The following is a 17,040-nucleotide window of genomic DNA, read 5'->3' as shown; positions in this document are numbered from 1 at the left end:
AACAGACCTTTTTTTTATTAGCTTGTTAAATTCAATTCAGTGTTTTTAACTGGCAGCTAAAAATGCTTAAAATGTCCATGAGACTTAATGTTGTTGAATAAATGAATAATAAAAAAAACAAAAACAACTTTTCGAGCATCTATGGGAAAAGGATTGGCATTAAATCCCCATCAACTTATGAACTTGCTGAAAATGACCAAGTTTTCTTTATTCAAAGCTTTTTTTTCTTAAGCCTGTCAAGCAAAATCAAGCAAAATCAAACCGAAACTGCTTTAAAGCACAAGAATTTAAACACAGAACTCACGCTTGATTAATTGTAGCATCAAAGTTTCAGCTAAATCATTTCTGTTTAGACCTAAATGCTTTGTAATAGTCAGCTCTTCGCCCTGTGTGTCTTATCTTGGTGTGTGCTGACCTCTGCTGGTCAGATATGGAATAACTCCACCAAACCACTGGCAGACAATGTCCTGCTCATTATTCACTCCAATAATAACAACATACGGAACCTTCGCATGTTTAAAAATAATGAGATTGTCTATGGTCCTGAATATGTTAAATGTTTCGGCTTTCTTTCCATTTTCCATGCCTTAAAACACAATAAAGCTGGGTTTAAACAAGCACACATTTCTAATTACAGGTGTATAAGATTAAGAACAGATATTCAGGTTGAGTGAGATTTTGTTCATGAAATGTGTGGCTTCATGGATATTGCATTACATTTGGAGTCATTTTCCATGATGAAAGCAGTAAGTGTGGCTTTGATGAATTGTATTTAATTAAAAGAAAATAACATTGCAGGTATAATCTGTTTGTTGCAACACACATCCAGTGGTAATGTATCTAGATTTGAATTTAGATTTCTTTCTTAAACGGTTAAGTGTTGTCCCAAGGATTGAAAGCACTCAAAGCATCAGCTTAAAAGCTACTGCAGAGTGGCTACTTTTGCAAAACGCCATGTTTGTAGTGCTGAGCAGAGATCAAACTAGTCAACACATTCCTGAGGTGAGTAAACACGCAACACTTTCAGCTATACTGGGGGCCTTCAGTCTGCAGCTGTCGTACACAGGCGGCTGAAAGGAGCTCAGGAATGTTTGTAAAACAGGACAGGAGTGAGGAAAAGTCATCAGGCCTGGGGGAGATCAGCTGGGTCCCTGTGACACTGGGAGGGCTGGAGGGAGCTGATGCTTACCGAGGAGAAGCTTCCTGCTGGACTCTGAAGCTCTGCTGATGATCAGCTCTGCTGTAACTGTGACCACCTGGATCAGGAAACACAAATCACAGTCATTTTAACACTGTTTCCAACCATTAAAGCTACTATACGATCACCATGACTTCCAAAACTGTTTAGAAAATATGTCATTATATGGATTCGCCAAGCAGGTGTCTGACAAAGTAAAAGATTTGGTTTTCACAACAGATATTTCCTCATACAGAACTCTTGAGTAACAAAAACATCAAACAGACTAGTCATAGCATTATAAAAAAGTTTCTTTTAGCTGTTGTGTGTATAAATAAGCCTCAGTTTTCCTAAAAATCACCGATAGCAACAATTTCTTATGGTGACATTCGGTATTTACTGGCCTCTTTCATCCGTCTCTCACTCCGCGGTGGAGAAAACACAAATGTTCAAGAGCAAAACATCAGAATTGTTCTTTTCAGAACAAATAAAATTGCCTCACGTGAATATCAGTGACACATTGGAGCCGTCGCGTGTCTCCTTCGGACGTGCTGCGTCCCCTGGCGCGCCGGAGGTCCGGTGCGCGCCGTGATGCCTTCATGGCTATCGGAAATATTAACACTGCTTTTGAAAGTAACGTGCGTAAAAGAAGCGACCCTGATTAGGAGAGGAGAGATGGATTCCTGGCTGCAAGTGACTTTTTAAATTCTTTTTTCCTTGCAATAGAACAATACTCGTATTGTTGTTGTCGTTTATAGTTTAGCAATGTTTAAATTAGAATTTTTTTTGTTTTATCTCTACACCGAATTACAAATGCATTTAGATAAGATAAGATAGCAAAATATATCTTTATGACTTTATGACTATATGACTTTATCAGTTATCGCAGTATCCCCACATTGCACAGATATTAAAGTAAGAAAGAATTAAAGAACGATAGATGTGAAAAAAATATTCTGATGTTAAGTATTGATAAATTGTAATACTGAAATGCTGTGAGTTATTAACAAGAAATAAATCATATTATATATAATAATAAGAGCACATTGCCATATAAAACAAATAAATAAACGACAAACATACATCTGGGATGAAAAACTCAACTTCATTCCAAAAAATAGTTGAAGTTAAAAATATATATATTCTATCTATTGATCTATCATGAACACCACAATACTATAAGACTACACAAATAAATATGAAATTCAAATTCAAAGAATCAAAGAAAACACACATACAAAACTCAAATACGTAACGACATCTACGTTCATCGATTCCCAAGAAGAAGAAGAAAAACAACAGCATTATATAAAATAACATTCATGTGCTATTCACTTGATTATTAACCCATGTGTTCAACCGGCGGGATTCGGAGTGGAAGATTACGAGCCGTCCGTGAAGGCATCGCAGGATCCCATTTTTTTGGAGGGCTGATGTCATTTCAAAACTTAAACTCGCTCCTCAAGTCAGCGAGCAGCTCACTGCTTCTTCCCCTCGGTCCTCCTTCACGTCTGGACGAGCACACTCACACCGAGTCCAGGAGCTGAAACAGAGTCAAAGAAAGAGGCGAACTTTCTCCTGGAGAGGCGAAGCAGAAGGATTTGGGAGCAGAAACCCCGGGAGGAGCAGAGGACCACAGTCCGTATTTCTGCGGGCAAAGGCGGCCAAACTTTTTTCCTTTTTTTTTTTTTTTTTAAACCCACGTTTTATTTTGTTGTTTGTTTATTATTGAACCGCAACAAAATGAATCGGAGCTTTAACAGATCGCAGCCTCTGAGGAACGCGGACTGTAACGCGGTGGAAGTGAAAAGCAAGGTGAGTGGAGCCTGATGGGACCGTGAAGCAGGATTTGAGGGGGAAATAAATGTTCACATGGTGTCTCGTAACGGGCTAACTCTGCAGCAAACCAGCCGCACTGGAGCCGAGCAGGATCCAGATTACAAACCATCAAATGATCGCTTCTGGTTCTAGATGTTTTTGTGTGTTTTATATATGATTTTCAGTTGGTTTGTTTTTTTTGTTTGGTTTTTTTTTTCACCCTTTCTTTCCACCTCCGATCACACAGATTGTGCTGATTTGGCTCTTTCCCTGTCACGGAGCTGTGAAGGGGAGCCTGGTTTGATACTTTGTATTTAAAATCAGGGTTTCATCTCTTTACAATGGGATGTTTTCAGTTTGATGGTTACATTGACCTGCTGCTTTTAGACAGTTTCATCCCGCTCGCAAGTTTTCAACAGTTTGTTAAAAGCTGCTTTAATGAAACTATCAAGTTAATTATCAGAGTTAATCCAATGCAAGCTTTTTTTTTTATTAAAAAGCATTTCACAAGACAAATCCTCATATTTGTCATTGCTTAAAGTAAAATCTACTTCAGTCAAGTTTAACTTTTATTAACTTCATGTTTTTTTTAATGTGGTGAGAATCCAAACAGATGAACCAATGACATACAGATATTTGTAATGAAGATGAAATCAATGGATTGCATTGAAGGCAAATACAAGCAATTAAAATAAGGTTTATTCCCAAAAAAAAAAAATCAGTTTGAATGTTTCCACAACTTCATGTCTAGAACTACAACAATTATACATATATATGGGCAGTAGTCCTGTTAGATTTGTTCTCTTCATAAAACTTCTCTTGACAGTGTTTTAGGACCCACATTAGTATCTCGGTGAAAGAATTAGGTGGAGTGCGGCCGGCCGGTGGTTTTGCCTTTGCCCACCAGGATCTCCTGTCAGTTCAGGGTTTTGAACCTGGAACCTTCCAGTTACAGCCTCACACTGACCCCTATAGGCTACCATTCATTGCTAAGCATTCTCTAACATTTGTATTTTAAACCATTAAAAAAAAAAAAAAAAAACCTTTAGAGGTCTGGCATTCACCCATAAATTGCTACTTGGCATGAGAAGCATGTGAGGGGTGTGAGTCGGGGTGGATTGCTTCAAGCTCCTTGAGGGGAAGGGAGGGGGGGGGGGGGGGGGGGCTCCTCCTCCCCCCCAGGCTTTAAAACCCTCTGAATTAGCTCATTAATGAGGCAGTATCTGTATGCATGAGGCGTGTCTGTGTTTATGTGCGATGCATGGGATGACAAACTGGGATGGGCAAGTGTTGAGTAAACTTATTTAATCCAGACGTCTTTTCACTTTCAGAGCCGAATTCCCAGTTTCTTGATAAACTCAAGCCTTGGTAGTTATGGATCTTGTTTGTGGGTGGGGTGGTCTGATGGTTGGATCAGGCAGCGTTACCTGTGTTATGACTCACCACTGCGCCGTGTCACATGTTTCCTCTTTGGGATCAAACATAACTCGTCATCGATCGTGACGTCTAGTGAAGGAGTTTTAACATTCTGTCCTTCTCGTCTCTACTTTCATCGCCATCGATTTGCTGGAGGTGGAGAGGAGCGGATCCACGCGCTCACAGCACTGACAAATTAAATCAGAGGAAACACATTAAGGAAAGCTGATAATTGGAAGGGGGGATAAGTGGTGTGAATCCTTTTAGTTTCACCTGACTGAAGCAGAAGGACATCTGAGGACGTCTAGATACTTTGGAAACATTCTCTGCAAAAGACGCTTGGTCATAGCTGACTTAGCGATTGAAGCATCTTTCAGATGCGTAGATAACTGATCAGATCGTTGGGGTAAAACTGTCGACATTTAGAAGATTGCTGGAGTTATTTGGCCTCATATTGAACAGATTGCTGCGTGTTTGGCACTGGGGAGGTTTGAAGGGATTTCCAGATGAACTTTTCTGAAGGGGTTTGAGAGCCTTTTCTTTTCAGGATGGGATACTAATACCAGGAATATTGAACCTTTTCTCTCCTCATAACTTAGTTTCAAGGGAGGATTTTGTCTCTGGCCCTGATTTTGATTTCCCTTCTCCATCGCAAGACGAACTGTCGTGTTGCACAAACTGATCTGGTAAAAGCTAAAAAAAAGTGTTTCTGTGAACCCAACGTGTCACAAAATAAGGACCATTTGAAAAGTACAAGGATCATTATCCACCAAATGGTAGCACCATCTGACGACATGGTCCAGGATTTAAGCTTTTTTTTTCCTCCAGTTATTTAGCATGACTTGATTTTAAAAAAAAAATGAAAAAAAAAATCACCTCAGACCTACACGTCAACGGTGAGAGCTGCCATGCAAGGTGCTCACCCTCTATTGGGAGCAATTTAAACAGGATGAAATGGGGAATCAAACCATCCAGATGTCAGATTGGTGAAAGATATTGCTTTACGTCCTCAGGTTTAAAGACTGCACGTTGAGTTTGTTTAAACAACATGATAAAATGATAATGCTTCACTCTATTCTGTTAAGTGAATAATTGTCTAAATGGATGCACAACTATCTGAATATGAAGTGTAAATCTTATTGGCAACGTGTCCCCATAAGCATTCCACTGTCTCCAATGTTAATTTCACTAATATTTAGCCATAAAGACACATTTACATGAAGACCTTATTTGCTAGGGAGCCCTGACCAGGATAGCAGATTTTCCAAACACCATAATGAACCACATTAACGTCATAGTGGCGCAAAATGTTCCTCCAGTTCTTATTCGTCGGATTTCCCTGTGAATGTGCTGAGTAGTGTTTTGAACATATGTGCGTGTGTTGTGAGGGTTGCCGTGTGTGTGTGTGTGTGTGTGTGTGTGTGTGTGATTGATGCCGTTTGCCCGGCTCCCACTGGTTCACGTTCTGGTTTCTCAGGGGAAACCGCTCCAGCGATAAAGCTTATCGGGGATAACACTGGAGGTGTCTGGCTGCCCGTCGCGGAGCCTCGGCCAGGAGCTGGTTTCACTCACTTAAAGCTCTTATCTGAGGTCTGGAGGGTGTGTTGTGGGGGTGACGGGGTGCTCGGTGCAGTTTTCCCTTCCCCATTACAGCCGTTCATCCAGCTTTTTATAAACCTTTTAGAAAACTTCCTCATGACAGAGTGTCAGGCGAGGAGGTAGAAGTCGGCGATCCTCCTTTCTCTGCAGCGTCGGTTACGAGTCTCCGGACGTGTCGCAGCCTGTCAGCCATCGCCGGGCTGCGATGTGCCTGGAGGACAGGTGACGTCACGTTGGCCGTGGTGTATTCTTAGGTTCGGGGTTAGTATTGAGGCCCGTGATTAATCGCGTCGTGTCTGGACTTGCTTCTTCCTGAGGGCTGCGTTCCGCCTGTGAAGACACTCTGTTCAGATTCCCAAGTGTAATGCCAAGAGAAAATTAAAAAAACGGAGCAACAATCGAAGCTACCAGCAGTCAGAGGCGTGTAATTATTATTTAGGAAGTCAACTGAAACAACTCAAATGTCTCCCAGAGGTAATTACAGTTTGTGTCTTAGTTTCACTTTCCTGGATGCTAACGCCGTCTCCTGAACTCCGGGAAACCCGTTTGTCAGCCTGTTGTGTCATCTCCTGATGTAGGTTGAGTGTGAATCACTGGAATCCATGTTCAACAACCGGCGCTGGGTGCCTGCGCGCCCCCGCCGGTGAATCTGGAAGCAAATTACAGCCGCCGTGCCGTCCCTCGTGGTCGGCGAACACGCCTCCTCCTAAATTCATATGTCATCTTCTAATTACAGAGCAGGCTAATGCGTCCCCCGCTCTCCCTCTCTCCTCCCAGTCGATGCACCGCCGCTCTCTTCTCTTACTTTGTCAGCAACTTTCCCCTCCCCTCCTCCGTCGGCCTCCCTCTGCTGTGAGATGATGATTACAGAAACAAACGGCACCTTTAGTCGACAAATTACCACTCTAATTCAAACGCGGGTGTCGCCGCCGTCTTACTGCTGTTTATCGAGCTGTGCTTTTCAGCCTCTCTGTTGTGTCTTGCCTTTTTTTTTTTTCTGTGAGTCACATGATGACCCCACCGTGACCCTCGGCCATGTTTTCCCCCCGGTGGTTCAGCCGGTGGGTGGTAGGCCGGGCCGCCCGCCGCCGTCCTCTGTGTATGCAGAAAACTGACTCATCTACCTGTGTTCTTCTATTGTGCCGCAAGCCGCTCTCCACTTCCTGTTGTTTGCTGGAGATGTGCTCATACAGTTTGATTTCTCGCCGACGTGCAGCGCCACCCAAGTTGTAAAGCGTCACTCAACACAAAAGCAGTGTGGTTGTTGCAAGTCATTGTTCCGGCCAGAAGCTGGAAAGTTAAGATCACAGCTGCAGCAATGTCTGATATTGTCCGAATGACATATTCGATACGTTTTTTTTTTTTCTTAAAGGCTGAACCAGTATCATCATTTGAGGTAATTATTAAAATAATTACCTGAAAAAGGGAAAATCAATGTGTTCTTGTTAAAACACTGCCCAATTGTTCTAGGTTAAAGCTGAGTTAATCTTTTGCACTTCAGATGTGCTGCAGGAGCACGTGTTTTTAGTTTTTGGAATATTTGCAGAGGTGTGCCGTGCCAATTGACAGTTTTGTACGAGAGCTTTTCTCCTGTCGTCTTCTATCTCTTTGAGGCCCTTTTCAACTCAGTTACCTGATTTCACCCACTTAGACATTAAACTGGAAACATTTCTTCCAATAATGCTAAATCTGAACATATACCGAAAGAAGAACTTGTAATTTTACACCAGCCTCACAATCTTGACACGACTGTCATACTTGGAGCACAAAATAGCTCCTAAAATCCTGTTTAAAATGAATGAACACAGGAATCTAAACGGTAGAACATGAAATTATGTTCTCACAAACACACTTTTCTGATGCATTGTTGGTATATCTACCAAACTGTTCAAACTTTCTCCAGCTTTACTCTTGTAATTCAAGTTTGCCCTGCAAGAAAAAGCATTCAAGGAATATTCAACAACACGTGAAGCTTTTTGGCTTCTAAACCGTGTTGTGGAGCCTGTGTTTGCCCAGCTAAAATTGATCTGAGTTACTGTTCAAACAGGAAAAAAATGTGCACTGGGCAGTTTGCAAGTGCTTAATGTGATGGGCGTGAGAAGAGACTGAACTGTCAAAGCATCAGTATGAGGAAACGGGTTCGAGCCCAGATGTCATTAAAATCTGTTGAGGCGAAGGATCGTCCGACACTAAAGTGATGCAAGACCCAGAACATCGACAAGAACATCCAAAAAAAGCACCAGGTTTCCTTTGAGTAGATCGTCTTATCTGTGTAGCACAGAGGATGAAGCTCATTCAGTGTGTGTTTACCTCCAAATGTCACGACCGCACACTCGGCGCACTTCCCTGCTCATCTTGTGTGTGCCAGTCACATCCTGGTTTTCCTTTTTCCTGTTTTGATGTCACACCGACTCGTCCTTTAATGCCCTCTTCTCTTTGTTTTTTTTTCCCCCCAGTATGGAGCAGAGTTTCGCCGGTTTTCAGTGGACCGCATCAAACCTGGCAAGTTTGAGGAGTTCTACAAGCTCATCCTGCACATCCACCGCATCGCCAACATGGAGGTGATGATCGGCTACGCCGACATCCACGGCGACCTCCTGCCCATCAACAACGACGACAACTTCTGCAAGGCGGTGTCCACAGCTCACCCGCTCCTCAGGATCTTCATACAGAAACAAGGTACTGTACGCTCCAGCGTCCAGACGTTTGGCTTTGGTTTGTCATTACGAAGCAGCTTTTCTCCGAGACCACAATCCTAAATATTACATCTCAAAACTAGTTTATTTGGGGACAAGTTTCTCTGCAGGATATTTCCACATCTTATTATGTCTGGTGAGACGTTTTTGTTTACTTCATGCAAAGTTCTGTGTGTGTGTGTATGTGTGTGTGTGTGCATGTGTTTCTGTGCTTCCTGTCCTTCCTGTCCTCTCAGTGGCCGGATCAGTCTCGGTCTGTGTCTGTCTGCCTTGCTAAGTCCTGTGCCTTATCCAGAGGAAAGGCTCGCAGGCAGATGAACACACGTAAACACACACACACACACACATACACATATACACACGCAGGCCGGTGCCTCTGCAGCCCCATAGAAATCAGGTCATTGAGCAAAGCCTGTATCCCAGCATACCAGACATTACTGAGAGACAAAAGATCTGCATGAAAAAAGAGACTCCTCACTGGGCTCCTGCTCCGTTTGTGTGTGTGTGTGTGTGTGTGTTTGTTCACAGGCTGCAGCACCGTACCCAGGTCCGAGCCCCTCTCTCTCTCTCTCTCTCTCTCTCTCTCTCTCTCTCTCTCCCCCCCTCGCTCGCTCTGTCTCTGATCCCACGTCTCAAGTGGGTCTTGACTGCCTGCCAGCCAACCAGCCAGCCGGCATACAAATGAATCTATCACCATTCACATCTATTCATACCCTCAATCCTTCTTGGAATGTCCTTCACACAGTCCGAGTAATGAACATGTACACTCAGGGGGATTGTTTTAATTGTCCCTCCAGTGGCTCACGTACAAAAACTCTGCGTTTGCATTGAGCAAACTTGCTGCAGGTTTCCCGGAAAGCGGGGCTCGGATATTCAGGATGCTTAACAAGCTCGTGTGAGTTTACAATTCCAAAATCTGAAACCAGCGTAGATAAGACATCTGCTGGGAATGTGTACGTTCAGAGTGAAGGCTGTTCATTAAATATCTTCATCTGATCTTGAGCGACTCTTATATAATAGTGAGCCTTGGATTTAAGCCCTAAGAGCCATAATTGGTCTGTAGGGTTTGTTCTCACAGCTCTGAGCAGCTGTGAGAGGTCATGTGATGCATTCTTCTCTTTCTGTACATGTTATGTGCATTCACATGGGCAGATGTGGAAAGTACCAAAGCCTTTTTTTTTTTTTTTTTTTTGTCATATTAAATAGTTTTCCTGTAGTCTCGGTGTTAGGAAGAACGAGTTAGGGACGCATTGCTTTCCCATTTAGTTAAAAGTTTCCTGCTTAAAGAACAGAACCTGCACATAGACATATCCTTCAACGCTCTGTGTTTTCTGCTTTAAGAGATGTTTCCCTCACTTCTCCTGAGTGTAAACCTCAGCCTTGTCACCTTTTCTCTCTCTCCCTCTCCCACTTCAGAATGTTAAATACAAAAGAAATCCCCTGAACCACCACAGGGCCTCGGTGATCTCTGCTGACGGACGGGTTGGTTGGAAGGGGCTTATTTAGCGTTGTGATGGAGTAAACACGGCGCTGACATGGTGATGTGGTTCAGAGGAATGTGCACTGTTGTGACTGATGCTGAGGCGGTCTGAGCATCCTAAGCCTCTCTGCAACTCTATTGTTAGTTGCTGCACAAAGAGATGTGTGTGTGTGTGTGTGTGTGTAACCGTGTGTGTACCTCACGTCCGCGAGGAGAGGAGCGTCCTGCACACAGCGTGGCACAGGCACTGACGGAGCGTGCGTGCGTGGTAATGACCGTGCCGGTCGGTGCCAGGCCGCTGCCCCGGCTCGCCGGCGGCAGCGGCGGCGGCACGGTGTGTCTTCTGCTCCCCGGTCAGCAGACCACCCCAGATGAAACGCCGCACTTCACGCACGCGTTAAAACAGTGCGTGACTCACCACACACTCGCATTACCGAGCGTCTGCATCGCTCAGTGGGCTCCAAGTCATTTGTTTACAGCATTTGTCATGTTTATTTAAAAACTAGGACATTGAAAAGGAGTTGCTGTGCTCTTGTTTCTTAGATCTCCTATTGATGAGTTTATGATGTGACAGTGAGTTTGACTGCATGGCACTGTAACTTAATGCATGAAAATAGCTGAGTTAGTCCTGTACATCGTGTTTATTTCCTCAAAAAAAACAATTGATCTACGTAGGTCAATAGTGTTTTGAGGAAATAAATGAATGGAACTAACAGAGAACTGAACCGTTGTTCTCGTAGGGAAATGGCTCGGTATGGAAGTACATGGAGAATGTGGTTGTGCTTTAGAATTTTACCTCGTTTTATCGTAGCATCAGACACTGCCGTGAGTTGAGACGGCAGTTGTGAAATTTCTGTTTTCGTCTGCGTTCGCACGACCATGATTGCGGCCATCCGTAAGCTGATCTCTCTTTCCAGCAGCAGACTGCTGATTTTAAGCCATGATCAAATACGTCGCCATGATTCCTTACCTTTCGCCCACAAGACGGTCAGTGCAGCGAGAATCCTCACAGAATTTTAATAAAGACAGAGAGAGAAAGAGGAAAAATGGCATCGTAGAAGTTTGTAACTTTTTTCAGAAAACACTATTAGAAGGAAAAAAGGAATTCCACCTACAAGAAGCTCTAATTGCTTTTCCTGGACCTGGTTGACTCAAGATAACTCACTTTTCTGTTTTATTGCTCGAGTCAGACGCCGACCCTCCCCTCCATTCTGAGATTAGGCAACTATCTGTGACTCGTCCTGCATGTGTGTGTGTGTGTGTGTGTGTGCTTTTTCATTGTAACAGTAAGTGCTACGTGTGTGTGTGTCTTTTATCTACCCGACACTCCCCTTCCAGGCCTAGGTATCCATTGTTGGTGAAATCACCGGAGCACGCGCCGTTGTTTTGTGGCGGAGCAGACGATAACCCTGCTGAGGTTACCTGTTACTGCCTCTGGGGCCTGACGGAGGCGTCTCTTTACAGTGACCTTCTCCTTCAGAGTGCAGGTTCAGGTTTTGCGGTGTGTTCGCAGCAGCCCGTCAGTGTGGATGATTACAGGGTCCTTCAGTCAGGGCCAAGTTAACAGATGACATGTTTGTGGATTTTCTGAAACGTCAGTCCCGTGATGTTCAACATGAAGGAAAACCGAGATTGAAGCTGCAGCGATGCCTCCGCACTTATGTTTTTAAGTAACCATTGTTTCCCCCGTCTCTTCAGTCATCCTGACGGTGTTTGCTCAGTGTTTCATGTGGAGATTTCAGGATTTGTCGTCTTCTCAGGAGCCTGCTTGCGCGCATTGAATATCGAACGTTTCTTAATCCTCTTACGACTGGGTGGATTTATTTAGATTTTATGGCTGTAAAACTGTCAAAATGTGCAATGAGTGAGTGTTTCTGTGCCTGTTTTTCAATATTAGCATTTATGACTGTGTGTAATATTCAGTTTGATGTGGCTATGAATGGGGATTAAAGAAAAGATGTCCTTTCTTTTCTGTCTTATTGAGTTTTAATCGTGATTAATTGAATATTTTGTTAATTCCACAGCCGCTTTTAGATGGGATTTTATTTGTTTAACTTGTAGTTTGAACGCATTAGTTCATGAATAGAGGTGCAGAGACTCAACTGGGCAAAGTTTTGTACTGGGACACTTCTCATGCGGGAAGAATAGGGAGGGGGGGGGAGGGAAAAATGGGCCGCATCTAAAGATCTGTGGTGAAAGAGCAGCTCTGTATGTGGAGGTGGACTCTGTGTCTGGTCGGACGTGCGGGGGTGTGATTGTGGTGGCTAAGTCATGATTGATTGATCAGTGCTGAACCAGGGTCACACGCACTTTTCAGAGCTCTTAAAGGCTGCATTGGTTCAGAGGAGGGAAACATGGCTGCCACTTCTGTTGTCTCAGCCCTCAAAGTTTAAATTTAGTTGCAAATTTGGACATGGATAGGCCAAACGGGGAGCACTGTGAGTGTTAATGTGCTGAGAAACTCAAGAGTGCTTGCGAACCGTAAGGCACTCGAACATGAGTATTTTCCGCTCCTCAGTAATAACTTGTAATCTCCAAGATGGACTTTTAAGATTTGCACAAATTGGATGAGAAAAGAAGTTCAAATAGGGATTTGTGTGTGAAATTACATCCATTATTTACCTGCAATTGCACCACAGTGGTCAGAGACTGTCCGTATCCAAGCCAAACACATTCCTGACTGTGATGGTCTTTTTTTTTCTTTTTTTTTTTTGTTTGAGGGGAGAAATCACGGCTGTTTTTGCAGACCGTGCCAGTGGCTTGCACACAGACTAAACTTTCAACAAAGAAGAGACCCCTGTTTGTCAAAGGGCTAAAAGTTTAAATAAATAGAGCAGAGCGGTGATGCGGGGTGGTGTCCGCGTGGTTTCGTGTCCAGTGCGGTGAGCGCCAGCGACCTGCAGCTCCAGAAACCCGGCTGCTTTCGACACCTGTGAAAACTGGTGTCAGAACCCGACATCGGCCAAACTAAAGAGAGATGTGGTGCAACAGCGCTGATAAAAAAAGAAAAGCATGGCGGACGGACCGGCTGAAGCTGAGCTGTGAAAGACATCCAGACTGGTGCTGTTTCGCAAGAGCTTGGACGGCACGGTTTTTTTTTTTTTTTTTTTTTTTTTTTTTTTTTGGAGATCAAAGAGAATATATTTCTGTGTCGAGTCGACTCTCGGCGCTTTTTTTCTTTCCTTTTTGCAGCAGTTGAAGCAGAAATGTCGTGAGGACAAAAAAGCCAGACAGCGTTTGTGTGTTTGCTCCCAGTCTCGGTAGTGGCAGGAGGAACAATAACGCAGCCTGTTGGGTGGATGAAAAGGCCACGTTAAGTTTTATTTTGTCATCACGGTAACAAGTTACTTTTGTTTAGTACAAACTGTTGACTTCCATAAAGGTAAAACAAGTTACATTATCACAGACTTTCCCCTTTTTACTGTCAAAATAGATCATTAGTTGGTGGAGCTGGTGAGATCATGTGCAGGTGAGAATATCGGCCATTAATAATAAATGATTAACTCGGACGGCCTAAAATGGCCTGTGTGCATCACCTTTTGACTTCTAGCTAACTGATCTAACGTCAGCTGAGCTTAATGAGTGAATGATTGACTCACCGAGCGCCGATGGATCAGCTACTGTGTCACAGCAGCGCCGCTGTGAAGACAAGTTATATCGCCAAGTAAGTTACTAGTTATTTTATTCATGTAGAAAAGTTTGAAGACTTTCAAAAGTGAAAAATCTTCATAGGTTCATGAAAGCTCCTGCAACTCGACAGAGGGTTTCTTCTGTGGACTGCTGCCTCGGCATGTCAGTTTTATTGGCTGAGCTCTTTCTTCGGGAGCGTTGGGGTCATGGGTTAGTGGTCAACGGATGTAGCTTTGAACTCCACCGTGGTCGCAGCAGTCTCTCAGTTTTGTATTTTAACGAGACACTTTACTGCAGTTGCTCTCAGCCTGTTGTTTTCAGTTTAAAAAAAAAAGATGCTTTATGATCCATTGATATGTGTTGCATCTTTTGCCTTGTGTGGTTTTGTTTCCCCACAGTTGCATCAGGGCCTTTAGTGGTATAAACTTGCACATGGGTTTATTGTGTGTTAATGAAAGGAATAAGCAGACATTAGTTAAATAGATTGGACACAGTGGAAAAAGGATGGACAGTACACTGAAAAACTTCACACTAGCGATGTGAAATCTGAAGGGGGAAACACCAAAACCAACATCCAGTCCACCCCAGGTCCCCCACACCCAATCGCTGACATAACCTGCTCAGCCTGATGCCATACCGAGGGAGCGGCAATGCTAAACAATCAAAAAGACATTTTACCATTACCCTTTATCAACGACGTTAATTTAATAGTTATAGCTCCTACTTAACAAATGCTCTTCTTGTGTTTTGCCCTATTTCAGACCATGAGCAATAAGGCTTCACTGTATTAGTGGAACATGCAATGAGCAGTAATGTAGCCGACTGCTGCGATGATGATATGGTTGCGATAAATAACAAATGCTTAATGAGAATTTATACACTAATAACAGGCTGTTCCTCTTAAACATGTGTTCCTCTTTAACCGCATTTCCCTCATTTGTGTTCAGACCTCACAGTGCTCACGAAGCTCTCCCCTTCCATATGCTTCAATGTACAGCACGTCCATTGTGTAAAAAAAAAAAAACTGTGTATTACGCTGTTTTCAGAGTAGGGTAACACACGCCGTTTCTGCAGAGATACGTTAACACATCTGGCCGCTCTCACGCCGTAGCCAAAAGGATTCTGTGAACACGTGCTTGCCAGTGTGTGTGTGTGTGTGTGTGTGTGTGTATTATGTGTACTTTTGTCCACATGCCCTCTCCCTAGATGAGCTTGTGGAGCAGATGTGTCAACATGCCAGGGCTCAGCCATGGCCGCTGCAGGAGCTCCCTCAGTAATTAGCCTTGGTGCTTCAGCCCGGTCAGGCCTCACTAAGCAGATTTAATCCCCTGGCACCGCATTATGATACATTTCTTGATCGGTATCGACGACCCTGGTTTTTGTGCCAGAGCACAGCCTTTTCTGATTTGTTGTCTTTGCTCGGTCATGTTTTTGATGGAATTTTAATGGCTGGATTAAACACTAGCATTCCAGTCGTGCAATCAAATGCCACGACGAGCATGAGGCATTCTCGTCCTCATACCAGCAAGGTCTATTTCGGTCACATAAAGGCACGGCATTGTTGTTCTGCTTTCATATGCTTTTGTTGACTCCATTTGCGCAGTCGTGAAGAGCGAGTATGAGTGTGGTCTGTTATTCTGCTCTTTGTGCTCGGTTCCATAGAGCGGCCTCAGGCTGCGCAGCGAAGGACCTGGTTAGTGAAAGGGAACGCTATGAAACAACAACTGGAGGCACTACCCACTGGTCTTTGAAAGAGACAGCAGTTGGCAATTAATCTGTTATTTTCCCCCTTTTTTTTTGTACTTTTTCTTTCTTGTTCCATCGCTGCCCCCCCCCGCCCCCCCTTCCTTCCTCTGCTTTCTCTTTTCCCAAGAACAGTGAAAGTGTGCAGCTCATACCAGACTGATGGCAACCAAATGGCGCTCCCGATCCGCCCGATCGTCTCGGTACGCATTGAGGAATTTAGTTTTGCGTTGCTACAAGACCGATCCGTGTTCTTTTACGCTTAATCGTCAAGGGCGCAGAGGGGGGAAACCGCTGCAGACAGAGGGGAGTCGGCCTGACAGTAAGGAAGACAGACAGGCTGGGAGGACCGGGCAGGTTGAGTCCACCTCCATGTTGCGGTCTGGCTCTCAGTGTCTTATTCCAATCTGAGCCAGCAGAAGTCAGGAATGTTCTGGAGACACGGGGAAGCCCAGTGACAAGAACAAAACATGTAGGACACAAAAAAAGGCTTTTATTGGGGGTTTGTGTGAGCTTTTACATAGATACTTTGATGACACATCTGGGTCAGCACCCTGGGAAACCCTACCACCTTTCATCCCAGACAAGTTGAAGGGCTGTCGGAAACCGGTGCAAGCGTCTCCGTACGCATCTGTACACCCCGCCAGATAAAGCCCCGTCTCTACTGGGAAAATTTTCTGTGTCGTAAAACCCTTTTAGGTCGTGTGTGTGGGCTTCTCAATAAAACCTGTGTGTGGCCTTTTCTCCGCCTGTCTTCAGACAATGCCAGCCTCAGTTAAGAGTGATGGAGATGCTCAGTTCCTGCCAGGAGCGGGACGGAGCAGCACCAGCAGCCCCGTCTGACTGGAAGCTGCCTCCCTTTGTGCTCCGGACCGCTCGGCCACCGCCGGCCGGCTCGCGTGGCGTGGACGTCATGTCAGCTGGCGCAGAAATACAGCGAGGGGTCAGCTAGAAACGCAGGAGGATGCACTCATAGAAATCCTCAATAACCATGCAGTCAGAAGCATGTCCTCCATTTCATTACATCTGTGCTGTGGGTGTGTTAAGTGTCTGTGAAATTAGTCACTGTATGCTAATTACAGACTGGTGGGCTGCAAAAAGGGATTTCTCTAAATATACTTGGTGGCTTGGTTGTGTCTTTTTTGGCTGCTCACTTTTAGAGAAGTTGCTGTTCATTTGAAACTCTCACATTAACCTGGTTTATTTATTCTATTGACATCAGTTGCCCTTCAAACTGCGACTGGGATTCGAACCTTGGTCCCTCGCACTCAGGACTAAGACCCGATTGTTCGTGAAACATCAAATTTAACAAAATGCACTTACACTTTTCACAAAGTGTGAATACAATGGAAAAGTTCTCCCATTATACTTTGAAACAGTGAATTTTTTGTAAATGATAGATGTTTGATTGTAAGCTGTTTTTATTGTAGCCTATTCATTATATTAGTTTATATTTAAAGAATATGAAGAATACAGTATTA

The 17,040-nt window shown here is 44.0% G+C and overlaps 1 protein-coding gene across 1 annotated transcript in view; it reads left to right on the top strand.

The window, feature by feature from the left end:
- The first annotated feature begins 2,618 nt into the window (after positions 1–2,618).
- The window catches only part of pard6gb (par-6 family cell polarity regulator gamma b), a 32,365-nt gene continuing 17,943 nt past the window's right edge, over positions 2,619–17,040 (top strand). Inside the window, exons 1-2 of the mRNA XM_030121090.1 lie at positions 2,619–2,992; positions 8,467–8,689. Coding sequence (XP_029976950.1) covers positions 2,921–2,992; positions 8,467–8,689 — 295 coding nt within the window. The 5' untranslated portion in view covers positions 2,619–2,920. The remainder of the gene's footprint in view (positions 2,993–8,466; positions 8,690–17,040) is intronic.

Source organism: Salarias fasciatus, chromosome 22, assembly GCF_902148845.1.
Source record: "Salarias fasciatus chromosome 22, fSalaFa1.1, whole genome shotgun sequence".
NCBI lineage: Eukaryota > Metazoa > Chordata > Actinopteri > Blenniiformes > Blenniidae > Salarias > Salarias fasciatus.
This window is presented reverse-complemented; position numbering and strand designations above follow the sequence as displayed.